The 20,685-nt window shown below is 34.6% G+C and overlaps 3 protein-coding genes across 3 annotated transcripts in view; 2 read left to right on the forward strand and 1 right to left on the reverse strand.

Annotated features, from left to right (window-relative positions):
* The window catches only part of LOC145322729 (acetyl-coenzyme A synthetase 2-like, mitochondrial), a 66,866-nt gene extending 58,453 nt beyond the window's left edge, over nucleotides 1-8,413 (forward strand). The window contains exons 21-24 of the mRNA XM_080164969.1: nucleotides 5,325-5,406; nucleotides 5,757-5,934; nucleotides 6,945-7,001; nucleotides 7,845-8,413. Of these exons, the coding sequence (XP_080021095.1) occupies nucleotides 5,325-5,406; nucleotides 5,757-5,934; nucleotides 6,945-7,001; nucleotides 7,845-7,969 (442 nt within the window). The 3' untranslated portion in view covers nucleotides 7,970-8,413. The remainder of the gene's footprint in view (nucleotides 1-5,324; nucleotides 5,407-5,756; nucleotides 5,935-6,944; nucleotides 7,002-7,844) is intronic.
* On the reverse strand, nucleotides 242-4,179 carry LOC145322722 (heat shock protein 83-like). Its single transcript, XM_080164956.1, has 4 exons — nucleotides 3,943-4,179; nucleotides 3,206-3,315; nucleotides 2,595-2,784; nucleotides 242-2,261 (listed from the first exon to the last, which is right to left on the reverse strand). The coding sequence occupies exons 1-4, from the start codon at nucleotides 3,973-3,975 to the stop codon at nucleotides 465-467; spliced, it is 2,130 nt and encodes a 709-aa protein (XP_080021082.1). The 5' UTR covers nucleotides 3,976-4,179; the 3' UTR covers nucleotides 242-464.
* An 8,746-nt stretch (nucleotides 8,414-17,159) lies between the features above and the next one.
* raw (NDT-like domain-containing protein raw) overlaps nucleotides 17,160-20,685 on the forward strand; it is a 30,278-nt gene continuing 26,752 nt past the window's right edge. The window contains exons 1-2 of the mRNA XM_080164982.1: nucleotides 17,160-17,915; nucleotides 18,322-18,388. Coding sequence (XP_080021108.1) covers nucleotides 18,323-18,388 — 66 coding nt within the window. The 5' untranslated portion in view covers nucleotides 17,160-17,915; nucleotide 18,322. The remainder of the gene's footprint in view (nucleotides 17,916-18,321; nucleotides 18,389-20,685) is intronic.

Raw genomic sequence — 20,685 nt, forward strand, 5'->3', positions numbered from 1 at the left:
AGGAAACACAAAGCAAAGTTTGAAATTGAGACAATTTTAACATGCCTAAACTAACGAAAAAAGCTGTCCGTTACGGACGGACGGACCCCAATTTCAGAAAAGCTTCGCTTTTAAAAAATGTAATAAAACTGAGAAAACGCCTGTAAATGCTAAGCTATACCTTTTTCATGCATGCAGACTGTCGACATATAAAAATTATGAGGCAGCTTTTACAATAAAACAAATTTTAATTAAAAAATAATTTAAGCAGAACGATCAGGTTTATTTCTACATAATAAAGACACGAGGATATATCAGAGTGAATTTTCAAACTTAAAACATATTTTAAATCACAAACGAGAGATCAAATTACATATGAATAATAACAAAACATAATAAACTGGTTTCTTCTTTTTCTTTTCAATTCTTTGGGAAGAGAATAATGCAAAAATTTCAGTGTTGATAAATGCGGGAAATTTGTGAAATTAATCAACCTCCTCCATTCTGCTGGCATCTTCAGCGTCTCCCTCTAGTGGTGGCATGTCACTGTCGTCAACAGCTTCAGCTTCGGCCTCATCCTCATCAATACCCAGACCAAGCTTGATCATCCTGTGGATTCTCTGAGCGTGGACCATAGGATCCTCCAGGCTAAAGCCAGATGACAGCAAGCTGGTCTCAAACAACAGCATGACGAGATCCTTCACGGATTTGTCGTTCTTATCAGCCTCGGCACGAGTACGAAGGTTTTCAACGATGGGATGGTCGGGGTTGATTTCCAGATGCTTCTTGGCAGCCATGTAGCCCATGGTGGAGGTGTCACGGAGAGCCTGAGCCTTCATGATACGCTCCATGTTGGCGGTCCAACCATACTGGGATGTGACAATGCAGCAGGGGGAGGAAACAAGTCTGGAGGAGACGGTGACCTTCTCAACCTTCTTGTCCAGGATGTCCTTCATGACCTTGCACAGGGTCTCGAATTTCTTGACATCCTCCTCGCGCTTCTTCTTTTCTTCCTCATCCTCAGGGAGCTCAAGACCTTCCTTGGTAACGGAGACAAGGTTCTTGCCCTCGAATTCCTTCAGTTGCTGGACGACATATTCATCAATGGGCTCAGTCATGTACACAACCTCAAGACCACGCTTCTTCAGTCTCTCAACGAAAGAGCTGGTGGAAACAACCTCCTTGGACTCACCGGTGATGATGTAAATGTCCTTCTGGTTCTCCTTCATCCTGGAGACATAGTCATTCAGAGAGCACATCTCCTCTCCGCTGGCAGAGGTGTAGAATCTAAGCATACCTGCCAGCTTCTTCCTGTTGGTGCTGTCCTCGTGGATGCCAAGCTTGACGTTCTTGCCAAACTGCTCGTAGAACTTCTTGTAGTTATCCTTATCCTCAGCAATCTCTTCAATTGCCTCCATGACCTTCTTGACAATGTTCTTACGGATAACCTTGAGGATCTTGTTCTGCTGGAGCATTTCTCTGGAGATGTTAAGAGGAAGATCCTCAGAGTCGACAACACCCTTGATAAAGTTGAGATACTCAGGGATGATCTCCTCACAGTTGTCCATGATGAACACACGTCTGACATACAGCTTGATGTTGTTTTTCTGCTTCTTGTTTTCAAACAGATCAAAAGGAGCTCTCTTGGGTACAAAGAGCAGGGCTCTGAACTCAAGCTGACCCTCAACAGAGAAGTGCTTGACAGCCAGATGATCCTCCCAATCGTTGGTCAAGCTCTTGTAGAACTCTCCGTATTCCTCGTTAGAGATATCATCAGGAGATCTGGTCCAGATGGGCTTAGTCTTGTTCAGCTCCTCATCCTCGCTGTACTTCTCCTTGATCTTCTTTTTCTTCTTCTCATCAGTCTTCTTGTCAGCATCCTCATCCTCTCCAACATCCTCAATCTTGGGCTCATCACCCTCCTTGGCCTCGGACTCAGCTGGCTCAGCCTCATCATCGCTCACCTCCTTCTCGCGCTCCTTCTGTACAAGCAGCTTGATGGGATAGCCAATGAACTGAGAGTGTTTCTTAACAATCTCCTTAATCTTCTTCTCCTCAATATACTCAGCCTGATCTTCCTTCATGTGCAGAACAATCTTAGTACCTCTGCCCAGAGACTCGCCGTGGTCAGGCTTGATGGTGAAGCTACCACCGGCGGAGGACTCCCAGATGTACTGCTCGTCATCATTGTGCTTGGATGTGACGACAACTTTGTCGGCGACAAGGTAGGCGGAGTAGAAACCCACACCGAACTGACCAATCATAGAAATATCAGCACCAGCCTAAACAAAAATACGTCATTTAGTATAGTGAATTTTTTCAATGAGAATAATATAGGACAAAAAAAACTCTAGGTAATATAATAAAACAAAAAACTGAAAAAATTACAGAGTTTATATAGCATTTAACATAACAAATAATGATTTAATGTTTCATCATTACTCATCTGGGTTAATGATAAAGCCATATTTAATTTTTCAGGGGTCGAGGAAAGGGATAAAATAGTATAAATTGCTTGAAGGACAATTTTAAATACAGAATAATTACCAAATATTTAAGTTTAAGTACTAAGGCGTAGAAAATTGTAAAACACAAACAAACTTGGTGGCATTTACCTGAAGGGCCTCCATGAAAGCCTTAGTTCCAGACTTGGCGATGGTACCCAGGTTGTTGATCATATCAGCCTTGGTCATACCGATACCGGTATCAATGATGGTCAGGGTCTTGGCCTCCAGGTCGGGCACGATCTTAATGTACAGCTCCTTCTGGGACTCCAGCTTGGAGGCATCTGTGAGGGACTCGTACCTGTAACAAAAAAACTAGTTGTATTCATTGCAAGATTTATAATGAACAAGGAAACTAACATTTAAACAAGAGAAACTCACGCTGGTATTTATGGATAAAATTGACTAAATTGAATGCATGCCCAATGATTTTACACCATACTAACCCTTCTATGCACTTAAGCTATTAGTTGAATAATTAGGACACTAGTAAAATTAAAAACAACTAATATATATTTACAGAAAAGTACCCAAACCATAAGCCAACAAGTGTATCAACTTTGGGTACCGAATATTCTTATTCTCAGTCCCCTACCTTACTAAGAAACACTAAATAGAAGTGAACTAATATGTCGTTGTCGTACAGTGATCGACACTACTATACTTGAGAAAATCTTTGATTTTCTTTATCAAATATACACTCTTTAAGCTCTATATTTTACCTGATTTTATCCAAGGCATCGCTGGAGTTGGAGATCAACTCTCTGAGGAAGATTTCCTTGTTGCTGTAGAATGTGTTAATAATCAAGCTCATCAACTGGGCAATCTCAGCCTAAACATATAAAAAAGATTAGGGCAAGTTCAATAAAATTAAATAATTTTCAGATATAAAGCCTTCTAGAAGTTTATTGTATCACAAGTTTAAATTTAAGCATTTAGGGACCTCGAATCTGACCAAATAAGTTCAGTAAAAATCTCCATAACAAAAGAGTAACTTGAATAAAGCTTCCTTAATTAAAATCTAATTCGGAACAGAAGTTAGTGAGATCTTAGCACGACAAAAAATGATATCTGGATCTAGGAGTAAAAGAGTTTTGCTGTTCATTGATTTTGAATCTTAAATTGGTTTTCGTCTAATTATCCCGCCACTTTTTTCTAAATATATATTTCTTTTAAAAACTATGGGCACAAGACCCTGATATATAACACAAGTGGTACAGAGTATTAAAGCAATATAGCTATATATCAATAGATTTAATTATTGGACAATTACACCATTAGTTGCTAGGACATATGTGAAACTTCACTACAATGAAGATCTTAGTCAGTATTAATAGGTTACACTAAAGAGACAAAATAAATGAAAACTAAAAAGCTTTTACTGAAGATAAGCTATTGCCGGCATAATTAATATTAAATAAATTAAATGCAAATTATTAATATAAACATATATAATCACCTGAAAGGCAAAGGTTTCAGTTTCTTCGGCCATATTGTGTTTAAAATTTGCGTAATTTGTTGATATAAATGAAGAAATTAACTATTATTGTCAGCGACAAGACGATCCTCTCGACCGGCTTGTTTTCAGAAAAGTGAAGAAAATTTGAGTAAACAGAATTGCCGGCACGGGAAATTATAGAAGTTGAGAAATTTCTAGAAGATTCTACCAAAATCTACGGATATGACGTCATAATTTCTCACTGCGCATGCGTCTAGTAGCAGAAATATCAAAGATTTCCTACCCAGCAAAACATCTTTCATTTTGATGACTAAAATCCAAATCAAATATAATTTTCATATTTAATTTACGATAGCTGTTTAAATCAAAGATCATTAAAAAACAAAATAAATTATATTAAAATTATAGTTAGTGTTTATTTAGTAAATTTTTATTAGAATTTTTGCTGGGAAATCCTAGCAGACGGGTTTGTTATGATATTGTGCGCATGCGTCCGAGTTGAAAACAGACGGACAATTTACAAGAATCAAGTACGTTATGGTGCTACTTTTAATATTTACCTTTTTATTTATATATTTAAAAATAAAATTTGGTCGAGCAAAACTTACAAATTTCTTTTTAAAAATTTTAAATATTTTTTTTTTATATTTGAAATTTTAAAATTGTTACAAAACGAACCTGATTCAAATTCTTCTACAGCTTTCTAAGACCGGGTGGTTCGCTTCCGTATAATGTTGTATAACTTATTGATTTTTATAATTATTGATTATTGTATCATAGATTTATCCAGATAAATCATCTTGAAAAATAAAATTTTAAATTTTCACATTTTATAATTGATTTTAGTTGATAAATTAGTTTTAAATATCAATTTTTAATCTGCTTTTGTAACATCCAAAATCACGAAACCTAACGATATAAAATACAATACCTTATAGCATACCAAAAATGATAATCATATAGCTAGACTAAAACCAAATAAAATTTATTAGTTCCAATATTAGCCTTTTAAACTGATATCAAATGAACCCAAAATATTGGCAAATTATCTACTTAGAACTAACAAATTAGGTTTCAACAAGAACGATAACATAATAATATATTTTAATTGTTATAGAGCAGAAGTTTCATTGATCACAAAACAAAAATTAAAGACAGAGTTAGATATGATAACTACGAAACTGTTATAAAAACAATTATTTTATAACCTGACCATGACAATCAACCAGTAAGTTGTTTACGGGATGCACAGTAATTTATCTTAAATAGTATCAGAGAAAATTTTATTTTTCTTATTAGCGTACAGAGGGACAAACAGGCGAAATGAATAGATAATGTATTCGAGTAGTTTTCTTACAAAAATATATTTTTTTCATTTTAAGGGATGAAAACGGTGATTATCAGATAACTGGACGGATGGATGATGTTATTAATGTTACTGGGCACAGACTTGGAACTGCGGAGGTAGAGTTAATTCAAATTCTGCACCTACCTCCCTGAAAATAGCCTAAAACCATAAGAACTTTCCTTCAAGTTCTTCATAGTGCCTATAAAAATGACGTCATACAATACAAATGACCAATAATAGGCTAATACACTGACTAAATTACCAATGACAGGCTAGTATACATTTTAATTGACTAATTGAAGGCCAGATTAACGTCATTTTTTATAGGCACTATAAAAAGCTCTACTTTACTTTTTTAACCTTAAAATAAGTAATTTCCGAATTTTTAGTGGACATCATACACACACACACACACAATCACAGAGATAGCTACAGGTATCATATTATATCTTAATTTGATATTAAGGTTGAAGAGGTTCTGACCGAGCACCCTCTTGTCGCCGAGGCTGCCGTGGTTGGCTTCCCTCACCCTGTGAAAGGAGAAGGTGTTTACGCCTACGTTATCCTGAAAGAGATGTCAGAGCAAGTGTCGGAGGAGAAACTCAGGGAGGAGCTTAGGAAAATTGTCAAGACCAAAATTTCAGGTATGGCATGACCATCATCTATAATACAAAGTAGAATGATGTCTGTCTGTCTATCTGTCATAAGCTTAAGATCTCAGTAACCACTGAACCGATTGAGCTCTCCTCTTCATGGAATATACCTACTGTTATTGTGCTGGTTTTAAGATATTTTCTTGGGGTGGGACACCCCCCAAAAAATAGTTTCTTTTTAGAACAAATTAAAAAAGGCAGTGGTCGACTAACCCACACCCCTCCTGAAAAAGTTCCTCCAAATTGTTTTTTTACTTTTTCAATTTAAATCTAAAATAAAAAAAGAGGGTTGATAAGCCCAGTTCATTACCTGTTAGAGGCTAGAGGCAAAGCCACTAGTATTATACATATAAATTAGAAAGATTTTTTGTTGTCTGTAACGCAGAATCTCGCTAACCGCTGAACGGATATGGGTCTCCTTTACAGTGAAGCTACTTATAGGTTCATGGACGGTTTCCAATTGCTTTTAGAGAGGGTACCTCTTTCATTCAAAGAGAAATCGCCCCTTCCCAAAAAATATTTTTTCCTTTTTCTTTCTGAAATTGAATCTAGAAGCCATTAAGGGGCTTGGCCGCTTTATAGAAGTCTTAACCTATGAAAATGCATGGGAAATTGAAATAAAGTTCAAATAATGCACATTTTTGACAATGGTAATGTCCTAAATTACAAATATACGAACACAATACGACATTGATTTATTAATACATGCGAAATTATGAAACTTGTCAATGGCAGGACAATTTCTCTACTGGCAGGACTTTATAATTGCATACAAATAGTGTGAAAAAGGGCAAGAGTTATAGAATACACTTTGCCCTTTAGAAATAATTGAATTGACTAAAATGTTACGTTACATAATATCTGATAAATTCAATGCAGTGAAAAAGTTTGAATCTTCATAATTATTTATTTGAAATATATGTCGGTGAAAAATGAACATGGCACCCTCTTCAGTCTTGTACAGTTAGGCTGGATGTTACTATATTATTTGATTATTTTAGGTTTTGCTATTCCAGAACATATTTTGTTTACTCCTGGGCTTCCAAAAACAAGATCAGGTATAGTAACTGCTGTGTAGGGACGCAGCCTATACATTTTTTTTACAGTTTTAATATTATTGACAGTTTTGTTTACATATTATATTGAACGTAGTAAAAGTGTCTGACTCTGATTATAACGTAAAAAAAATTGCCAATGAGAGGCCAGTATACACTGTAATTGACCAATAGTAAAATTTATAGTGGCCTCTTATTGGCTATTTTTTACGTCATAATCAGAGTCAGACACTTTTACTAGGTTTATTATATTGAGTATGAAAAAAGTCTTCTTCCAATGATTCAATATTAAAAATAGTAAATACATATTTTTAAATCGAATTATTTGATGATATTTATATAAATTGTTAAATTGACGTACGAAGTGTGCAAAAAATTTGAATCATGGAAAGAAAACTAAGTTGCAGGTTTCGTCGTACTTTCAAAGTAGCTTTTCTCCTTTTCCTAGGCCCTGCGGGGGGTTCTAGTCCTACGGGGCATATTTTCTAACCATTTACTTAACCTAACCTAACCTAAAATAACCGTTCAAAAGCTACCGTGAAAATACGATGAAACCCGCAACTTCGTTTTCTTTCCATGACCCAAAATTTTTAACAAACCCCTTAAAATTAAGGTCGGTGTTTTTTTACTTTTTTACCTGACCCAGCCCCTTTGGCTGTACCTGGGGGTGTAGACCCTTGTCACGTTGGTGTTGTGGTTTAGATACCTAGAGGTGGATGTATCTACCCTTTATCTGCACGAATAAAGCATATAGGTCTGAGTTTGTACAATCTTCTCATTGCAGACGTACGGACATAGTAAGTTATACAGTTATATGTAGGATTATACTTTAATATTCTAATTCAGGTAAAATAATGCGAAGAATCTTGAGAAAGATAGCTGCAGATAAATCTGATGAGCTGGGAGATATTTCCACCCTCGCGGAGCCGGACGTTGTCCAGATAATAATCAACAAACATCTACACAAATAGAAAACACTTTTTCAGTATTGCTTCAAACCCTCGATTAATATCCGCTGGATTAGAACCGGTTCTCAGCCACACTGAAAAATCATGAACAGCATCGTATTATAAACAATTGTTCACGAATATTAAAAAATATTATAAAATTTATGACAAGTTTTGTTACCGGCTCGGGCCTTCGATCACTCGGGGATTATATAACTGGTTTTACTCCTATATTTTTTTGTGTTATTATCCGTGGAAAGATGTCTGTAACACGATGCGATAACTATTGTCAATGACAACTATTTTTTTTATTTCTTAACCTGCTAGATTAAGGTTTTATGGTAAAGATCTATTAATGATTAAATATATATTTTATTATATTCTTTTTCTTTCGAGTTATAATATATACGCATCTTGAATATCTATTTCTTTATAAATAGTTTTAAAATAATAAACTTATCAACATTATGTGTAATTAATATATTTTTTTATGTATTCTAAAATAAACAAGGATGACAACATCCATAAAAGCGAAGCACTGAAATGGTAGGACAAACAGACATTAACACTTGTATAGTGACAAAACTGAATAATCATAATATGAAAGTATAAGAATCAAAGCAAAATTGTAAGTAAATTTGTTGAAAAACTGCTTGGTACAGGATAATGTTTACGGACATACTTACATTTTTAGGACTTGATTATAGAGTTGCTTCGCTTATTACATTATACTTTGTTGTCCAAGGAATCAATGTACTAAAAATCAGATCAATTGGATGATTAGATAACATAAAAATTTGTTGTTAAAAAAGTAAAAAATCAACATGTTTAAAATGGACGTACGGACATTTTGGTGATGATAATAGAGTTGCTACGCTTTCTAGATCGTACCTAACTATTAAAGGAATCACCATGCAAAAATTGAAATCAGTAGGACAATTCTAACATGCCTAAATTAACGAAAAAAGCTATCCGTTACGGACGGACGTACGGACCGACCCTAATTTTAGAAAGGCTTCGCTTTTAAAAAGGAAAATATAAAAAGAATTGTTTAAACTTAAATTTCTCGTTGTTTTTTTGGCCTTTGGCCTTTAGCCCTATTTGTTATTTTATAACATGAATATTTTGGGATAAAAATCTTTTAAATTTTGCGTCGTATGTAAATTTTTACTAGACTTAGATTAAAAATAAATTATATAATAAAACTAGATTTTATTTATTCAGATAAAAATAAAAGAGCTGGATCTTTATGTGTAGCCGTTGCCGCTGCCAGAGGTACAGCCACTAACCTGATAGCGATCTTTAAATCAAATTGGCTATGCGTGGCCACGGCTACATGTGATATTTAAATCTCAACCACTTTTTTAATTTTCAGTAAAAATATGAAAATAATAATAATTGTACGTAAAAACTTCAAACATTAAAAAATCCATGTTTTATTGGCAGCACTGGTATTGGCGACGGCTACGACTACGGCCACGGCCACGGCTACGGCTACGGCTACGGCTACGGCTACGGCTACGGCTACACATTTAAAGATCCAGCTCATGATCTATGTCTGTCTGTCTATGATCTGACCGATATGCTTCTACTTTACAGTGTAGCTTCTCATAGGTCCTGGGAAAGGTTTATAGCTATTTAGGGGGAGGGTACCACCCCCCTCCCAAAAGAAATTGCCCATAAAAATTATTTTTATTTTTAAAACTAAAATTAAAAGTGGGTCTTACTCTTTAGGGCCCCCAGAGGCCTCTAGGGGCGTAACCGCTATTTAACAAGGATGACAACATCCATAAAAGCGAAGCTCTGAAATGGAAGGACAAACGGACATTAAGACTTGTATAATGTCAGAACTGAATAATCAGAATGCGAATGTATAAGAATCAAAGCAAAATTGTAAGTAAATTTGTTGAAAAACTGCTTGATACAGGACAATGATTATGGACATACTTACATTTTTAGGACTTGATTATAGAGTTGCTTCGCTTTTAATATTGTACTTTGTTATCCTAGGAATCAGTATACCAAAAATCAGACCAATCAGATAATTAGGTCACATACAAATTTGTTGTTAAAAATGTAAAAAAAATCAACATGTTTAAAATGGACGTACGGACATTCTGGTAATGATTATAGAGTTGCTACGCTTTCTAACTCGTACCTAACTATTACAGGAATCACCATGCAAAATTTGAAATCGATAGGACAATTATAACATGCCTAAATTAACGAAAAAAGCTATTTAAAAAAGTAAAAAAATCAACATGTTTAAAATGGACGTACGGACATTTTGGTAATGATTATAGAGTTGCTACGCTTTCTAAATCGTACCTAACTATTACAGGAATCACCATGCAAAATTTTAAATCGATAGGACAATTATAACATGCCTAAATTAACGAAAAAAGCTATTTAAAAAAGTTAAAAAATCAACATGTTTAAAATGGACGTACGGACATTTTGGTAATGATTATAGAGTTGCTACGCTTTCTAAATCGTACCTAACTACTAAAGGAATCACCATGCAAAATTTGAAATCGATAGGACAATTCTAACATGTCTAAATTAACGAAAAAAGCTATCCGTTACGGACGTACGGACGTACGGACGTACGGACGTACGGACGGACGGACGGACCGACCCTAATTATAGAAAAGCTTCGCTTTTAAAAACAATAAAATCACCAAACCTTTATGTTTAAAAATTGCTCATCAATTTTTTTTATAAATAGGTTAGGCGAATTTACTTACCCCCTCAAGCATAGTCCCTACAGCTACGGGCGAAGCACCTAGTAACTCAAAAATAACAACTGGAGATGTAAAAGCGAAATTTTTTATTGAACCAAAACGTTTGAAATGACGCAGATGGCTAGGCATGTCAGAGCACTTTTGGCGAGATAATACCAGATTTTTGTATTACGTTTGACAAGGATGACAACATTCATGATTGCAAAACTCAACAAAACATGGCATACTTTGCATATTGTGTGTGGAGTCTGATCGTCTTCTAAATAAAACCATAGAAACTGAGTTACTTAATTCACTTTCAAAATTGTACCTAATTGTTTCAGTAACCAGCTTGTCTATGTTCAGAGACGTGCAGAAGGAGGTGTAAGGAGGGTGCCAACATTAAGGAGGGTTGATACAACCCCCCAGTTGTCATGGAAAAATTAATTCTTAATATCCTTATTATACGTATACTTGGTTTCCTATACTCGTTATATTTGATGATGTAATAAGGACGTTTTTTGGGGGTGCGCACAAAATTTAATTTACGTCATCAATCCAAATACCTCAAACCCAAAATCAAGGCTTTAAATGATATAAGAATAGGACAAATCATTATTATCAAAGTTCAAAAGTTTCCCTTTGGAATATTAAAGATGTAGGGTAACAGATTGGAGCGTGTGGGAGAAGGTTTGTAGTAGGGTATCACACCCCCTAAGAAATTCCTGTGCACTCGCGTGATACAGACTGACATACGCCCTAATACTTTGAAGTTCAGATGATGATGTCATATGAGACGAGGTGAGCTCTAGAAATGTGCGCAAAAATATAATTATGTGCTTGAATCGTTTCAAAAGTGTTTGAAACCTTCTTATACAACATGACACATCCTTATACTAAAGTAACAGGATGTCTTGTGTTTGTCTGTGTGTTTGTACCGAAGGATCTCGCTTACCGCTGAACCGATCGGGTTCTCCTTAACAGGGTAGCTTCTCATAAGTCCCGGGAAGGTTTATAACTATTTTGGGGGAGGGTACCACCACCCTCTCAGGAGAAATCGCCCCTAGAAAAAAATTACCCCTCCCAAAAAAGAGACTTGAACGAAACATAAACCCATTATTTCTGTAATTAGATAATTTAAATAAAAAAAACATTCAAAGTGCCACTAGAGGCCTCTAGGGGCATAGCCGCTAGTAACTGAATATAATACTTCTTTGTAGATCAAATAAGGAACCATCTGAAATTTTTTCTTATTATGATGTCATTAGAATGCCCCCTCACCTTATTATTTTTTGGAAATATTTTTAAAAACGAAGCTTTTCTATAATTAGGGTTGGTCCGTACGTCCGAGACGCAGTGGCGTGCGAACCGAAGGGGGCATTTGGGGCAATCGCCCCCCCCTAGCGACCAAAACGCCCCCCCCTGCCCCCCCCTAGCAACCGCCCCCCCTGCCCCCCCCTAAATGTTAAAAAATGCCCCATTTTGCCCCCCCCTGGTCAACAAAAATGCCCCTTTTTGCCCCCTACCCTACAAAAAGCAAAACTATCCCAGTTTCCAAAAAAAAAGATCAAGAAATACTCCAAAAAAAAAATTTTGGCGCTTCGCGCCAAACAGACAGTTACTATTCATTTAACCTTACCAAATTTTTTAATTAATGTAGAAATTAGGTTATAATCTTTTTTCACTGAACATAACAAACCAGGTTATAGGAAGTATTTTATTTTTTATAATATAAACTTTTTACCAAAGAAATTTTGTACATCCCCAATGATGATACACAAAATTTCCCCTTATATAGATTACAATTAGTGGATGAAATGTATGGAAACTCGACTTAATTAACCAACCAATCAAAATTCCATTAAAGTCCCCAAAGTTGTTGAGCCAACGAATAAGAAAATTTTATATGAAATATTGGGGACTAGTGTAATAAATAGCCCAAAAACCCCTCCCTCCCTGCATATTTGAAGAAAAAAATTTGCGCTTCGCGCCCTTCCAAATGGTTTCTGCTATGAAATATTGGGGACTAGTGTAATAAATAGCCCAAAAACCCCTCCCTCCCTGCATATTTGAAGAAAAAAATTTGCGCTTTGCGCCCTTCCAAATTGTTTCTGCTATGAAATATTGGGGACTAGTGTAATAAATAGCCCAAAAACCCCTCCCTCCCTGCATATTTGAAGAAAAAAATTTGCGCTTCGCGCCCTTCCAAATGGTTTCTGCTATGTAATATTGGGGACTCGTGTAATAAATAGCCCAAAAACCTCTCCTTCCCTGCATATTTGAAGAAAAAAATTTGCGCTTCGCGCCCTTCCAAATGGTTTCTGCTATGAAATATTGGGGACTAGTGTAATAAATAGCCCAAAAACCCCTCCCTCCCTGCATATTTGAAGAAAAAAATTTGCGCTTCGCGCCCTTCCGAATGGTTTCTGCTATGTAATATTGGGGACTAGTGTAATAAATAGCCCAAAAACCCCTCCCTCCCTGCATATTTGAAGAAAGGTTAATTTATCTTCTGTACTATTTTTTCAAAGATGCTTTCTAGCTCCATTCCCTTCGGTCATTGCAGGGTGGGGAGAAGGGATTGGAGAGAAGAGATGGGGGGGGGGAGAGATAGGGGGGGGGGAAGAGGTGGGGGATATAAATGGGAAATAGGGATGGGAGAAGGGATGGGGAAGAAGGGATAAGGAATAGGAGGCCCATAATCAAATAATCCCACCCCTTAAAACGCCCTTTTTTAAAATTAGTATATATAATCAAAATGCCCCCCCCCCTAAAGCAAAGTGCCCCCCCGGGGCACTTTGATTTAGGGGGGGGCAAAATTTTACAAAATCTTCAAAATGCCCCCCCCTAGACAAAGTGCTTCGCACGCCACTGCCGAGACGGATAGCTTTTTTTCATTAAATTAGGCATGTTAGAATTGTCCTATCGATTACAAACTTTGCATGGTGATTACTGTGGTAGTTAGGTACGATTTAGAAAGCGTAGCAATTCTATAATCATTACCAGAATGTCCTTACGTCCATTTTAAACATGTTGATTTTTCTACTTTTTTAACAACAAATTTTTATGTGATCTAAATATCCGTTTGATCTGATTTTTGGTATATTGATTCCTGGGACAACAAAGAACAATATTATAAGCAAAGCAACTCTATAATCAAGTCCTAAGAATGTAAGTATGTCCATAAACATTATCCTGTATCAAGCAGTTTTTCAACAAACTTACTTACAATTTTGCTTCGACTATTATACTCTTATATTCTGATTATTCAGTTCAGACACTATACAAGTGTTAATATCCGTTTGTCCTACCGTTTCAGTGCTTCGCTTTTGTGGATGTTGTCATCCTTGTTTAATAAAATTTTTTAAGTGATCTAATTATCCGATTGTTCTGATTTTTGGTATATTGATTCCTGGGATAACAAAGTACAATATCATAAACAAAGCAACTCTATAATCAAGTCCTAAAAATGTAAGCATGTCCGTAAACATTATCCTGTACCAAGATTAAACAAATTTACTCACAATTTTGCTTTGACTCTTATTCAATTATATTCTGATTATTCAGTTCTGACACTATACAAGTGTTAATGTCAGTTTGTCCTATCGTTTCTAATCTTCGCTTTATTAATGTTGTCATCCTTGTAAAGATAGATTTCCGTTGGTTTGTTTAATACATTAGGCCAAGTTAGGTTAGGTATATTGGGTACTTTAGGTACCCCTCCCCTTTTAAAAATAAAGGGGGGGGTGGGGGGTTGATTCAGGGCTGGACAGGCCCCTTGTTGGAAAGCATCTACATTTTTTTCAACATGCTTGAATACATCTAAATAATACTGTTAGACAAACAGAAATTAGATAGACATGATACTACTTTAAGAAACCATCTGAAAATATTTTAAATGATGATGTCATAACTTGAGATGAGGTGAGCTCTACTTGGGGGTGTGCGCGCAAAATACTTATGGTCCTGCATCACAGCTATAATAATCAAACAGCTAATACAATTGACACATATTAATTCATGTTTGAGATGTTAAAAATTAACTCTGACTCTCTTAATCGTTTAAATGTCTTTGGTATATCATATTATAATAAGTTATACTAAGATTGAATTCTTCTTTTTAGGATAGCATCCAATATGTCCCTGGATGGTTTTAGGCTAATTGTCTATCCTTTTCTACCCTAAATACTGAGGCGCAGCTGTCAATAATAAATAAACCAAGTAGGATTGATAAAGAATTTATTTGGAAAATTATTACACATATTATTTTTGCAGTGTTGTATTGAATCTAAAAGTTGTTGTTGTTAATCTTGCATTACCGCGAGCATCCATTCAAATGATGATCTCACAGACGACAAGATTTATTTTAATTATTTGTACAGCATGTTTAATGTACAATGAAGGCAGTGTCGACATTTTTATTTAGTGGTCTATGTATGTTGACTCTATCATTCAATGAAAGTTGTATTTCTATATTGGCTTCTTTTTGTCTGATATTTAAGTTTACATCGTGACCAACACCAGACATTACAATTTAAAAAAATAAGCAAACTAATACCTTTTTATACAAAAGGTACACTTCTTAAATTAAATCTTTTAGGTCGAGTAGCCATTCAAATGGTGATCTCACAGAAATTGTGGCCTTAAAATACCACTTAAACATTTTAACTTTTTAGCAACATTTTTTTCATAACAAAATGATGAGGCACCCCTATCAAAGGGAGAAGGAATGACAATACAATAGTCTAAAATCAACCCAGGAAATGTAAGAAGCTTCCTAAACTAAATCAAATTTAACGGTATTTATGGACATTTGGTTATATTTATGAAAATTTGGATATATTTATGGAGCACCATCTAACATCAGTTTTCCATCACTAACAAGGGTTATTTCATTCATTTAGGTGCAGCTTTCAACAAAATTTGGATAGTGTTAGATTGAAGATTTTCTATATGTATGGTCCATAGCAACTCTATAACTATTACCAATTTGAAATGGGTACTTTTTATCTGTTTTTTTTTTATTTTTTTTGAAAGAATAGTTATTTCTCGCATCGTATTATAAACAGCTTTCCGCGGATATAAAATGTAAAATCATAAGATTAAATCCAGTTTTTTAGGTCCGAGATTCCGAAGGCACGGGCTAAAAAAACTGGTTTTAATATTATGATTTTACATTTCTATATTCGTAGAAAACTGGAAATAATACGATGCAAGACATAGTTTTTTTCGTATTGATGGGAAGGGGTTCTAATCCACCGGATTAGAATCGGTTTCGAATGAATACGAGAAAGAATTTTCAACAAAGTACAATGTTTTAAGCGAAGCATCTCTATAATCAAGTCCTAAAATGTAAGTATGTCAATAAACATTATCCTGTATCTAGCAATTTTTCAACAAATTTACTTATAATTTTGCTTCGACTATTAGATTGTTTAGATTAGACTGATTATTTAGTTCTGACACTATACAAGTGTTAATGTCCGTTTGTCCTACCGTTTCAGTGCTTCGCTTTTATGGATATTGTCATCCTTGTTTAGATGACAACTACACCAATACATTTATACAAATAGAAAGAAATACATTTATATAATTATTGTGTATTCCAATATTTTATACTTATCCTTTTTAAACAGGAAGGGAGGGGACATTGGGCCGTTTATTACAATAGTTCCTAAAGTTCTCTTATTCGTTGGTTAAACAACTTTGAGGACTTTTATTACTTTTGATTGGTTGGTAATCTACAGAAGGGGTAACTTTGTTTATCACAATTTGGGATGTACACAAATTTATCGGTCATTGTCTTACTCCTTTAGATCCCTCCTTTTAAAAACTGTCTTTAAGTTTTTATTGATAAATGTGGTTATAAAGTTGCTACGATTAACCAATATTACCACTTCATTACCAAAACTTAATCAAGGTCTCTTAGATACATTTCTTTTGAGCTTTATCTATAAAACTAAAACGTTCATTAAGTTTTCTCTTTTATTATACGTTTTAATTATCCTCCCCCAGTTTAAGTTATGTTGAACCATTTGTGAGCTAAGCCAGAGCCACCCATTTTCTCATATTTTTTACGTCAAAACATTTAGCGATAAATTTTGAATGAACGCGCCCTCCCTTCCTCGCTCCCCAAACTCCACCCACTCATAGAGCAGCTTTTTCTTCCTGCGCTCTCTTCCTCTTTCCTCCTCTCTGCTCCCCAGCCCTTTGCCGGAACGCTCCCCTTGTCCTCTCTATCTCTGTTGTATATATATAAAATTGAGTGCAACGCACAGAGAATGATGTCATAGCTTAAGCTTGAGATTAGAGTACAGGGGCTGATGTCATCTCCCCCGCCACACTTCTTTTTCAAACACAAGTTTGCCTCCCCAACTACGCAATTTTACCCGCTTTCCCCCTGAGGACTCTATTGCACCCCGCCCCTTACTTTCCCTCCCTCCTACTCCCCCCGGCCCTTTGATACCTGATATTGGACAAAACTAAAATGCAGAGGAGTATAACTATATAGCAGCACATTATATAGCAGACCCTTTCTCCTTTTCGCGTATTATATATACAAGCTATACACTAACACTCTGTAGTTAAGTTAGTTTGTAAGTTAGACAGCTTTTAGTTTCAGTTTCTCAAGCACACAGATACATAAAGTATAAATCTATTTTGTGATTCAAAATCTGAGAGTGATATTGTGTATATATAATGTGAACTGCATATGTTTTTTTTCAACAGAATATTAGTGACCTGCATTTAAATTACAACCTACACTTTTCAGAACACATGCACATATGATGCATAAATAGTTTTTTTTCTCCACTTCCTGAACTTTAAACAAAATAAATTAGTTGCTATCAGAAGAAGAACAGAAAAGAATATATAATACATATATATTATATTCATATTGTATTAGATCACTTTTATTTTTAGTGTCAACTTGAGACAACATTTAATCAGGCTTAATAAAGTCAAGTGTCAGGCCATGAAAAAAAGATAAGCAGAGTTTTTAATGTTGTGAAAATAAACAGTTTAAATACATTGACAACAACATTTTTTTAGTTAGACATTAAAAAGTGATCAAAATATGAAATAATGATTAATGTTAAAGAAAGCTAGAATATAAACAAAACTTTTGTTGTGATTTGTGAATCTATATATTGAGAGAAAGCCAGGGGGAATGTTTTGGTTTTGAAAGAGCTCTGTTTTTTAAAAACAGAGAAAATTTTGAACCTGGTTTCTGCACAAATTTACAGGTTTACTAGAATACATTTTAGGCATAGCAGTACCTTTAAAAAACTATTTAAGGGTGTGTTTGATAACTTTCTGTTTAATTCTTTGAATACACCTTTTATTGCATCAAACATTATGTACAATATTTTTGAAGACGTGATTGATCGGTATAATTCCCCCCTTTCATCTTTTGATTTTCGACAAAAACATTTTCTAGGGCCTGAGGAAGCCCAACCCTGCGGGACTGTATCCCTATGGAGTTCTCCTAACACTATAATTATCTAACTTAAACTAAGCTTATTTTTTTTTGGAGGGAGGGAATCCACTTTAAATGAAGTAAATTTGGTATTGATACATTGTAATTATATGGGCAATTTAAAGATTTGTATGTGAATATGTATTCTAGTTGATGAAAACTTAACTGTGTAGGATGTCAGCGGGGGTTATTCTCTACGGAGAAACTACAAAAGAGCTATTCCATTCTTGGCATAAAAAGGTAGGTCACAATATCTTCATTTGAAATGTATCAAGAACTTAATTAAAACTTTGAGAACCTCGTAAAAGTGTCTGACTATGACGTCAGAAAAAATTAACAATTAACCAATGAGAAATCGCTATATATTTTACCATTGGTCAATTACAGTGAATACTGGCTTCTCATTGGTTAATTGTTAATTTTTTCTGACGTCATAGTCAGACACTTTTACGAGGTTTAAACTTTGATTGTAACCTATGTCAACATTTCAAAACAGATTTCCTGCAAAAATCGAAATATAGCCATAAAAAAATGAGAATAGCGTTGAAAAGTCAACAAATAGAAATACCAGCATTAATTGTTATAAAACATATTTTCTAGCAATTATTGATTTTTGCAATGTAATTTTATATTTTGCACATTTGTTTTGCTTCTTTTATTTCTTATCATCTTAGTATTATAATCTTTTTATATCCATGCATCTATAAACAAAGTAAAATCCTATATGTATTCAATTCACCCTTTAATAAAAAGATTGAAATTACTAGTCCGATTAGGTTGTACAAATGTCTCGGCTTGGTTTAGGTCTTTTCCTACAGTCAATGTTAAATTATTTTCATGAAGGCTCTTAAACCCCTTCCTATCCAACAAAATAAAGATCCCTTGTGGCTACAAAGTACAGAGCCAGAGAGGGAGGGGACATTGGGCTGTTTATAAATACACTAGTCTCCAAAGTTTTATAATAGCGTTTTGTTATTCGTTGGCCTAACAACTTTGGGGACTTATATTTAATTTAAGTTTATTAAGTTAAGTGTCTAAACGTTTCAACCACTAATTATAATCTACAGAAGGGGTAATTTTTTATGTCAATACAGCGTCCAATGTCTTATCACCTTAGATCACTGCTACAGAGCCTTTGATTCTTTTATAATAAGAATTAAATTAAGTTTTTTGCTTCTTTAATCTTTAATGCCCAAATAAACAATTTAAAGAAAATGAAATAATCTTAAATTTTATTATTTTGATATGCTGGCCTTGGCTGCATATCTCATCTTGTAAAATGATCTAACTCTAAAGATATTTTTAGATAAATTCTTCTCAAATTCTTGTTTGTTGTTCCATAATATGCACTCTTTTAATTTTATGGTGCTGGTTTAATTCAGCAAAAAGACAAGTAATTGCCAAAAAAATCTATATAATTGTCAAAAATACTATACGTACATGTTTACATAAAGGTCGATGAAATATAACTTTCTTAAACTGGAAAAAATACATCATGTTCAAATTTAAATCCATAACAGATAAAAATTAAATTAATTAATTAGATTTAAAGATTTAGCAACGATACCCACCAAATCTTATAATTTTCTATTTTGTAATATTGTGCTATTTTTGTATGAAAAAAATTGCCATTGACTGGTCTTTTTTTATTTATATTCTGATTGTGCTGTTAAAGACTTTGCTAATTTATACCCGTTGATAAAAAGCATTGAATTTGTTCTTATTTGATTAAATCTCAAGTTTTGTGTTGTTGTGTGTAGGTCAGGGTTTGTCTACCAGGGATATAGGGATAGAAAGATAAGTTTTGTGTTGTTGTGTGTAGGTCAGGGTTTGTCTACCAGGGATATATGGATAGAAAGATAAGTTTTGTGTTGTTGTGTGTAGGTCAGAGTTTGTCTACCAGGGATATAGGGATAGAAAGATAAGTTTTGTGTTGTTGTGTGTAGGTCAGGGTTTGTCTACCAGGAATATAGGGATAGAAAGATAAGTTTTGTGTTGTTGTGTGTAGGTCAGGGTTTGTCTACCAGGGATATATGGATAGGAAGATAAGTTTTGTGTTGTTGTGTGTAGGTCAGAGTTTGTCTACCAGGGATATAGGGATAGAAAGATAAGTTTTGTGTTGTTGTGTGTAGGTCAGGGTTTGTCTACCAGGAATATAGGGATAGAAAGATAAGTTTTGTGTTGTTGTGTGTAGGTCAGGGTTTGTCTACCAGGGATATATGGATAGGAAGATAAGTTTTGTGTTGTTGTGTGTAGGTCAGAGTTTGTCTACCAGGGATATATGGATAGAAAGATAAGTTTTGTGTTGTTGTGTGTAGGTCAGAGTTTGTCTACCAGGGATATAGGGATAGAAAGATAAGATTTTGATCTATAACAGGAAAAAACTACAAAGTACAAATAAAGATTAAAATAAAGTTATCGTATTTTAATTTGTATATTTCACTATTTGATCTTTTTGAATTATGTTAATGCTAAATAAACGTGTGAATTTACCCTTTTTCACACTAATTTAAAAATGATTTATATTAATTGGCGAA

This window comes from Acartia tonsa, chromosome 1, assembly GCF_053477335.1.
Source record: "Acartia tonsa isolate MP-2025a chromosome 1, ASM5347733v1, whole genome shotgun sequence".
NCBI lineage: Eukaryota > Metazoa > Arthropoda > Copepoda > Calanoida > Acartiidae > Acartia > Acartia tonsa.